Source organism: Panthera uncia, chromosome B4 (genome assembly GCF_023721935.1).
Source record: "Panthera uncia isolate 11264 chromosome B4, Puncia_PCG_1.0, whole genome shotgun sequence".
Lineage (NCBI taxonomy): Eukaryota > Metazoa > Chordata > Mammalia > Carnivora > Felidae > Panthera > Panthera uncia.
The window spans coordinates 36,644,255-36,653,724 of record NC_064809.1 but is presented as its reverse complement, the minus strand read 5'-3'; the positions used below and the strand labels follow the sequence as shown (position 1 = coordinate 36,653,724).

At 50.6% G+C, this 9,470-nt stretch overlaps 1 protein-coding gene across 1 annotated transcript in view; it reads right to left on the bottom strand.

Moving 5' to 3' along the window:
- Nucleotides 1–9,470, bottom strand: part of SLC6A13 (solute carrier family 6 member 13) — a 31,282-nt gene that overhangs the window by 7,243 nt on the left and 14,569 nt on the right. The window contains exons 4-6 of the mRNA XM_049624868.1: nt 7,836–7,920; nt 7,032–7,164; nt 5,995–6,129 (exon numbers count right to left, since the gene is read on the bottom strand). Coding sequence (XP_049480825.1) covers nt 5,995–6,129; nt 7,032–7,164; nt 7,836–7,920 — 353 coding nt within the window. The remainder of the gene's footprint in view (nt 1–5,994; nt 6,130–7,031; nt 7,165–7,835; nt 7,921–9,470) is intronic.

The window sequence follows — 9,470 nt, the reverse complement described above, 5'->3', positions numbered from 1 at the left end:
GGGGGGGGGGGGGCGGGGGGGGGGGGGGGGGGGGGGGGGGGAAGGAGCTCTGCGGCTAAACATAGGGCATGGTTGTTACTGTTGTCTCAGCTGGCTGACCCAGCCCCGGCATGTTATGATTTAGATTCAACAGCTACAATAACATCCCAAAGAGAAAGAACATCAAGGCAAACAGAACTAGGCAACTCTGCAGATCTGCAGGAGGTGGGGTCCTGGGGCCACAGACCCTCCCCAGGCACCTCCCGTCTTCAGAGGATGTGAGCACCACAAAGGAGCACTAAGTTACGGGCGCAGAAATCACCAGGCAGGTGTCCTACCATCTCTGTGTTTGCCATTTCCGGTCTCTGCCCAGCCCTGCCCTAGCAGCTCCCAAGTAGGCCCCTGCTCTCCTTACCTCCATGTCAAGCTCCCAATGCCCACATCCACCAGAACCTCAGCTTCTGTCTGTCCAAAGCTCCTCAGTCCCTCACCTACCTCTCCCTGCCTCACTAACCATCTCCGCGGCCCCCAACCTCCCTTGCTTTCTGGTCACACTCGCTCCCACCCAAGTGCCCATTTTCCTCAGCATTGTGGTGGGTCTCAGGGACCCCTTGGCAAGCCCCAGTTGAGATACTGGATCTCTAGGACTGAAGGAGAACTCAGAAATCTGTATTATTTTCAGAGCTTCCTGAATGATCCTAATGTCAGCCAGATGTGGGAATCACTGCCCCTGAGAACTGGCATCAGGGACCCATCCAGGGCACTCAGTCCTCTGGTTATAGTCCCATTTCTGTGGGAAGCAGGACAGCACAGGGAAAGCTGGTGAAGAAAAAGGGAGACCATCTCCAGTCTCCTGCCCCTTCTGCTCGCTGTGAACCCTGTCCCCAAGGTATTCCGCGAGGTGGGAGTTGCCACCAGGGAAAAGGCGTCAGCAGCAAGCAGCACAGTCGAAGATCCAGAAGGGTCCCTGGCTAACAAGGAAATAGCACACAAAGATGGAAACACCAGGAAAACTTTTTTAAACCTGACGGCAAATTATAATGGGAAAAGGAGGGGCAGTTTCGGGATTTATTTCAGAAGCTAGAGAAGGAAAAGTTAGGAATGAAACTGAGGATGAGAAGGAGGGGCTCACAAAATTCGGTGTGATGCCACGGACATTTGAGGGGGTGCCTTGGGTCCTCCATTTGCTCCTTTGAGATGTCTCAAAGCTTTTTCTTCTAAAAGTGCCCCACAGAGCCTGTGAGAATGGTCACCGCAGGAAAACTCAGTGACCGGAGGTCGCTCTGTTCTATTTCGTTCCTGTTCACTCAGCAGGTCATTCGCAGTGCCTTGCAGCAAGAGGCTCTGAGCCTGTGGGGAGAGGCCTGACCCAGGCACAGACATGGAGGGCTGGGAGACGCCCTGATCTACCCGGGGGCTCACAGCCACGGACCCCCGCGATCTCTCCCCATCAGGTCATCCAGGATATGGCCCAAGAGCCTGCCCAGTGTCAGATCTTCCAAGTTTGTTCCCTGTGCCTGGCAGTGCACAGGGTGCAGACTGACCCACAAGTTACCAGGGAAACCCTCCAGTGCCCTCAGAGACATTCTGCGGCTGCCCACACACAGGCACGGGCTGCAGATCCCATGGTGATGAGGTTTCGCGAACTTGGGTTCGGGAAGAAAAAAATAAGAAAAATTGTGCCTTGGCAGTTCACCCTGCCCTGAGAGGGACAGACTAAGACTGGGGTGGGAACAGAGGTTAATGAGAACACAGAAAAAAATGCAGCAGGAGGGCTGAGAGTTCGGAGGGCAAGGGGCAGACCCGGTGCCTCTGACAAAAGCCCCCTCCTGGGGAGCTTGGCAAGCCCCCTGCTCTTGGCCCAGCTGCAGCCTGACAGGCCTGCTGGGATGGGGAGAGCAGTGGGGTCAGAGGAAGGGCCACAGGGACAAGCAGAGCAAGCTGTCCTGTTCCCCGCCACAGGCGACCCACTCCCTGACCACGCCAGCAGCCCTGGCTTCTAAAGCAAAGCCCCAGTGTGTCTTTGGTTGAAATAGAGGTCCGATCGAGAATAAGACAAGTGTGAAAAACACCTGGTGGAATGTGGGCAAAAAAGAGGTCTTTGGGGGAGCAGAGAAAGACAGAGACCTCTAGAAGATCCAGGAGAGACGTTTCCAACTTTGAGTTCAATCCCAAGGACTATTATATTCAGTATTTTTAGGAAGGCAATAGTGTGCAATGGAAAAAGCCTGGGCTTTGGAGTCAAATTGAACTGGGTTCAATTCTTAACTCTATTCATTACTAGCTATGTGATCTTGGGCAAGTCACTTAACCTCCCTGAACCTTGCTTTTCTCATCAGAGCAATGGGTATAACAACAAATAAAATAATATATATGAAAAACCTAACACATAAATATTGATTCCCTATCCCACCTTCTGGAATAATAAAAGCATCCCTTAAAACTCTCAAATTCATATTCTTTGGATGATATATATCATGGTCATCAACACAGCAGACTTCTAGAGTACCTGGAATGAAACCCAGGCTCCCCCATGTGCTAGTTTTGTGGGTTAGGGCAAATTTGTTAAGTTTTCTAAGCTTCCATTTCTTCTTCGGCAAAATGAAGCTAACGGCAAACTCGCAGGGTTGTGTGGGGACCACCCTGTGTCATGTAACCAGTTACGTGCCTGGCAAACAGTAAGCACATAATAAATGTGTTAGCTGTTGCTGCTGTTTGTTGTTGTTGTTGTTGTTGTTGTTTTAAAAAGGCAACTCGCCTTTCAGTAATGATGAGGTCCCATAGATTTCAATGTACGATGTCAAAATAAAAAGACTCTAATCAATGGACCCAACCTCTTCCCTTAACAGACCCTTCATTAGAATAGCTTAACATAGGGCTTTAAAAGGCTCCACAAGGGCTCTTTGGACACTGTACCCTCAGCCTGCTGCCCCATCCATCTATGGAAGTGCAGCAGGACAGAGGGCCAGACGAGGGAAAGAAACAAGCACCCAGTAGGGTCCTGAGTTTCCAGGATCTACTCCACAACGTGAAAGAGACGAGCCCCAGGAAACACGAGGAGAGTCCGTGACCTGCCTGACACACAGCAAGCCTGGCAGAAAGAGAGGAGAAAGCCAGATCAACCCAGCATTGTCTCTGCCTGCCTCCCCACTCCCAGACCAACTGCTTGGCAGAGAGAGATGTCTTTGGTCTTTGTGTTGGCTAGCAGGAATTTTGCACCGTTCTCAAGTGCCAGGCAAATGCCAGTTGGAATTATCGCACTTCCTGGGGAGTGCCAACTACATTCAATTAGGGCTCTGGCAGGAGCATCACACCTGCAGGCCGCTGCTCTGTTCGCTGACAACAAAGGCTTCCTGCAGCATGAGACCAGAACCTGGCTGCCAGTGAGGCTGCTGGGAAGCCCAGACCAAGCCTGGCTCTTCAAACATCTCCCTCCTCATGGCTTCAGAGGACCAGGAAGACACATGTTATCTGCACAGCCTACAGCTGGCTGGGGTTGGAAGGGTAATATCCCAGAGGGCAGATTAAAAGAGGTTTTATTCCCTGCGGTAACCCAGACCCGGAGTCGTGGCTTTATTAATGCTCAGAGTTGAAGGCTATCTGGTCCACCTTCTTCATGTTTGCTAGAAGCTACTCTACAACAAACGCTACACCTAGAACAGACCTGTTGCATGATGAATGTTCAAGAAATTTTTGCTGAATGAATGAGCTATGAGAAAAACCAAGATGTGCAGACGGGACTTTGCTTTCAAGAGATCCTAAAGTAGGGGCGCCTAGGTGGCTCAGTCGGTTAAGCGTATGACTTCCGCTCAGGTCATGATCTCGCGGTTTGTGGGTTCTAGCCCCACTCTGTGTTGACAGCTTGGAGCCTGGAGCCCACTTTGGATTCTGTGTCCCCCTCTCTCTCTGCCCCTCCCTTGCTTGCACTCTGTCTCTCTCAAAAATAAGTAAACATTAACAATTTTTTTTTTTTAAAGAGAGATCATAAAGTATATGGGATTTGTCAGCATTCGGGCCCAGCTTCCAGTTGCAGACACGAGGATGGAAAATTCATTAAACTCTCTAAGCCTTCATTTCCTATCTATGAAATGAGGATACTTCATTGATCTGTTGTGAGGATAAGCTATAATAATGGATGTAAGCCTCTTAACAATGACAGGGATATAGTTAGCACTCAATAGTTGTTGGCTATAAATAGCTGATCAGGACAAATGAGGCACTGATCACAGAAGCCGTAAATCCATTCCAGAAATCCCAGACCCCTCTCTCCTAGTTAGTTCTGTGTCAGCCTACCTGCCTGTCTCCCCGCCTGAACACAGCCCTTCCTTCCCTCCCTGACCTCCCAACAAAGGCAGACTGTGCGGTTTCACGACTGGTTCACACCTCTGCTGCTCCAGAACGACAACGGAGCTCTCCTGCACAACAGACCCAAGCCAGAGTCTACCCTTGGCCTTCAAAGCTGTCCTTCAACTCTGCCCCCACGACCTCCTGTTCGCTGTGGACTCTCCACCACAACACTTTGGTCCCAGATAAGTCAAAGTACTTATGATTCACAAAATAAAAATACACTTTGTTTGGCCAGCCACTTACTTGCTGTGTGACCTTGGGCCTTGTTTGCTCATCTGTTCAATGAGGAGTTTGCACTAGATGATCTCTGGGGTCGTTTTAGCGCCAACACCTACAGTTTTATGGTTTGTTCCAAAGCCTGACTACAGCCTTTGTGCCTCACGTGAAGCTGACGCCACAGCAATCTGCACCTCCACTATATTTAAGAAATGGGGGAGGGTGGGATAAGCCCATATCCCCCCAGGTCACTGAGCAATACCTAGGATGCAAGGCTATGGATTCCCTGGGGGAGGTTTTGAATGCAAGTGCTCTGGCTACTTCTGGGAGCCACAGCAGGCCTGGTAGAACTTGGGATGGGAGAACTTAACTCGGCTGGGGTGGCTGGAAGGCCTAAGAAAAATTCAGCTGCTGGATCACCCAAAATTCTGTATCATGGGGACCCATCGCTTCTGCATGCTTCTGAGCGCCCAGCCCCAGAGGAAAGCGTGGAACTGTGTGCCGCTCCCTTTGCTCTTATTCCCCCTGGGCAGTTTCAGGGAATGTGCTGGTACCGCATTATTTATGATGTTTGCAAAGCCATCCAACGGTTAGTCTTTTCTGTGCTGGGAGCCTCCCGCCCTATGTCTCCTTAGGGCCCCTTTCCAAGCTCAGAGAACTCCTCCAGGACCCAAGGGGAGGATCTCTAAATTGTACATGCTCCCCAGGGAGGGCGACCTCCGTGGCAGGGAGGCAGAGGCGGGGCACGTAGCTGGGCAACACATTTTAGGGGCTCTGGGGTGGAGCTTACCCACGCTCCCCTCCGGCCCTCGACACCTCCTGGCTTTGCCAGCTTTCAAAATGGCTGCCAAACATGAGAAGATAAGAAACCCGTCAGAGGCAGTGGCTTCTTATTTCAGGCCCTGCTTTACAAACCCCTCCAGTCAGCAAGCAGCACCACCCCCCTCCCTGCGCCAAGCCACGAGGAAGCTGGCTGAAGCAGACAGAGTGTGGGCACAAAGGAAGGGCCAAAGGGGAGGGAAGAGGCAGGGGCCTCTTGACAACTGACAGGAAACTCAATACCAGCCCAGCTGTCTGGGAGGGGCCCGGGACACCTCAGAATGGGCCACGTGGCCACAGGGAGGGAACCAGAGGAGCTGGTGGAGGGTGAAGAAATAGAGAGGAAGCTCAGTGTGAAAGATCACCAAGAGAAAAAAAGTGCAAAAAGGGGACGGGGTAGACGGTGGGGAAAGGGCCGCCACCTGTGAGTAAAAGGCCCCGAGGGACACGTCTCAGGCAGCCCTGAGAGGTGTGAGCCAAGCAGGGACCACAAACAGCTGTTGACACATGTCTGGAGCCCCCCTACGCCACCATGGATGCCTTGGGGTTTGGGCCAGGAGCAGGGATTCCGGACCACAGTGCACGGAAACACCCTCCAGGGCCACGTGATGGCCCTTGTCTGTGGCTTCTTACCTGGGGATCCCACAGACGCGTGAGGTTTGGGTACAGGTAAAACTGAATTCCTTGGGCTGCCCCAGGCAGCGTCACCCCTCGAATTAACAGGACCACCAGCATGAGGTAAGGGAATGTGGCTGTGAAGTACACCACCTGGCCAGAGGGCAGATGAAACACAAGGAACCTGTGAGTTTGGAAGGAAGGGCCTGGCGATCCAGCAGCAGAGTCAGGAGGCCAGAGCTCCCCCACACCCACAGAAGAGGTCAAGAGAGTGTCTCTCCTCCCCCACCCAACCCCTGCAGCTGTTCAGCTCCATCTGCCCTCTGCCTTAAGCCGCAACCTCCCTTATCCCTTTCTCCCTCCCACTTAAAGCACCCACCCTCCTCCTGACACATACCCAGTAAATACTTGTCGAGTGACTGAATGAACTCAGGCATTCTCCCACCAAGTGTGCTTAGAATTACGGCAAGGGTTGTCAGGTATGAAAACTCTGTAACACATGATCCCTATCCTCACAGAGCTTACGAGCTTAGCACACCCGGGCAGCCAGATTACGAAGGAAGCCTTGTTGGAGGCCTCCAGGGAAAGAGTCCAGAAGAACTCAGAAAGCCCTCTCATACCTTGTACACCCAAGGCAAAGAGTGCCCCCCACCCCAGGTTCTCAGGGTGGTTGAGAATCATTTTGAGATTAACAGTCTCGGGCAGATTCTTTCTCCCAAGAACTGTTGGATGAAACAAGAGCCACGAACTGTGTCCAGTTTGCAATGTGCCCCCACACGTGGTGTATTGCAAGATCACATTCCACAGATCTGGAAGTGTCCTTCCTGCCTTCCTCTCCCTCTCCTTTCCACTCCATTTCCCCATGTACCAGAGTCCACAGGATTGAATCAAGGAGAGACACAGAATCAAGGAAGGGAGCCACACAAAATCTTGGCGAGATCATTCCCTCCCATCCCTGACCAGGTTACAGCTTAGGAGAACTCCTGGGTGACCAGGCCCCCAGGGAGGACAGGGAGTCCTGGGATGAGAGGGGCCAGGAGCTCTCCAGCACGGACCTTGCCCGTGGACTTGACCCCCTTCCAGATGCAGAAGTAGCAGATGACCCAGGCGAGCAGGAGGCATAAGGCCAGCTCCCAACGCAGGGCCCCCAGGTGTTGGATGCCATCAGAGATCTTCAGGACCCGCCTCCTGGGGAGAGAAGGTTGAGCCGGGCTCCACTTTTGCTGCCAGCCTCAGTTTTGTAGCCCGTGTGTCTCAGGCAGTGGAGCCATGCCTCCAGGCTCTTGTCCAAAGGCTTGTCAGCTCTTTTCACTCAGATCCATGAGGCTCTCCTTTGCCCAGAGGTGGGGGTAGATATAAAGGGAGGCAAATATAAACTGTTCCCAGGTAAGTTTGCTCTGGGAGGCTGAGTACCAATTTAACCTAGAGAGGGAGGTGCAAACACATATCTTCTCAACCAGGGTTTCAGGATGTTTTGATATTAGGAATCATGTCCTAGGTCATTATCAACATTAGGGAGGGGGGCTAAGAGGCAATATGCATGCAGCAGAAGAGAGGAGGGGTTAGGAGTGTGCACACACATGCATGTGTGCTAACATGCACATGGGCGCATGGGAGAGGAGAGGCAGGTACAGCCTGAGGAGAGTTGCAAAATTCTCATCTCTGAAACCAATTCTGCATTAACCACAAATACAAGCACACCAGAAAAAAGGCGACTTAGGTGACCACTTAGGCCACCAAAGAAGGACGTGGAAATTCTTCTCTTGTGGTCCCCTGAGGGTCAGCCCTGCATGAGCCCATCCCTGTGCCCTTCTTTTGAACACAACCCACACTGGGATGGGGAGAGGGGCCTCACTTACTCCCAGAACTCGATGACAGGAGACGTGGCATTCTCAGAGGTCACATTCAGGGAGCCATTGGTCCTCTGGAACTCTACACAGGATTCTACCCGTGGGTCCCAGGGAAGGAAGCAAGAAAAAGATCATTGAATATTTGGCATGACTAGAGAGAGTCATGGGGAAGGTAAGGTCTTTGGAATGAAACAGGCTGAAGTTGTCCAAACAAAACATCCTCGAACACAAGACGAACTCAACAAGCTTACTTCACCTTCCCCCACAGGACTGTACGTGTGGGCTTCTAAATGTTTGGGTACATATTCTTACTAAAGCATGATCAGATGGCATCAGGAAAGATATTCCACATGACATCTTCTTCAAAGTATACAAATATTTCTAGGTCACTGTCTTGTGTAAAGTCACAACCTTTGAGGGATCATAAAAGTGCTTTCTAGGGAAAAGATGGAGCAGAGTGGCCAAGAGCACAGACACAAGTTAGAAAGTTCTGGCTTGAATCCTGACCCTCTGGTTATTTGCCATGTGGCTCTCTAACTTCGCTTCCCTCAATTCTAGAATGCATGTAGTGATATCCAGTTGTGGGATTGACAGGGGACTAAATGAAAATATGAGTGCAAAGTGCCCAGTAAGTAGTGGTTCTTAACTATCTGCATCTGACATTGGAGTTTCACAACGGGGCTCACATTCTTTTATACATTGTGTTAGTATAATAATCCTAGAGATATTAAGACAGATAGTGTTTCCCCCATTATACACATGAAGAAAGTGAATCTTCTTAGAAATGGCCGGTTCCAGCTCATAAATGACGAAGCAAGGACTAGAATCCAGCTCAGCAAATTATATGTTTTACCTTCAAAATCTTACCTAGAATCTGACCTTTTTCATTACCACTACCAGCACCCTAGTGCAGGTTTTCATCCTTCCCTGGCTCCTAGACTGGCCTTCAGTTTCTACTCCTGCCTCCTTAGCCAAATCTCCACACAGCAGCCAGAATGATTTTGTTAAAATTTAAGTGGCTTTATGTCATGTCTCACTTTAAAGCTCTCCAATGAGCTTCTCATCCCATACAGAGAAAAAAGCTATAACCCCTATAATCGCCTCCAAGGCCTTTTTCAATCTACCTCCATCACTTCTGTCCTCCTTTCCCAGTGCTCCCCCAGTCAAATGCTCCAGCTACACCGACCCCCTTGCTGTTCCCTGGATGCTATAGGCACAGGGCCACCTCAGGGCCTTTGCACTGGTTGGTCCTTCTACCTAGTGTTTGCCCCTGAAATCTGAGTGGCTGATTCCCCCACCTCCTTCAGATCATTAGTCCTATGTCCTCTCAGTATGACCTTCCCTGATGACTCTATTTAAAATGACAACTCCCAACCCTAAAACTCCCAATCCCTCCTCCCTGTTTTACTTTTCTCCCTAGCACTTCTTTGAACATAATACATATTAATCATTTATTTTGTTTATAGTATGTGTCTTGCCACTAGAACAAAAATTCCATGAGGGCAGGGAGCTTTGTTTTTGTGCATTTTCGTAACCCCACTGCTTAGAACAGAGCCTGGCACATAGTAGGAGCTCTATTAAATATCTGTTGAATGAATGTAAATCAAGCATTCTTTTCACTAAACCCTTTCTCTCTCCTTGAAG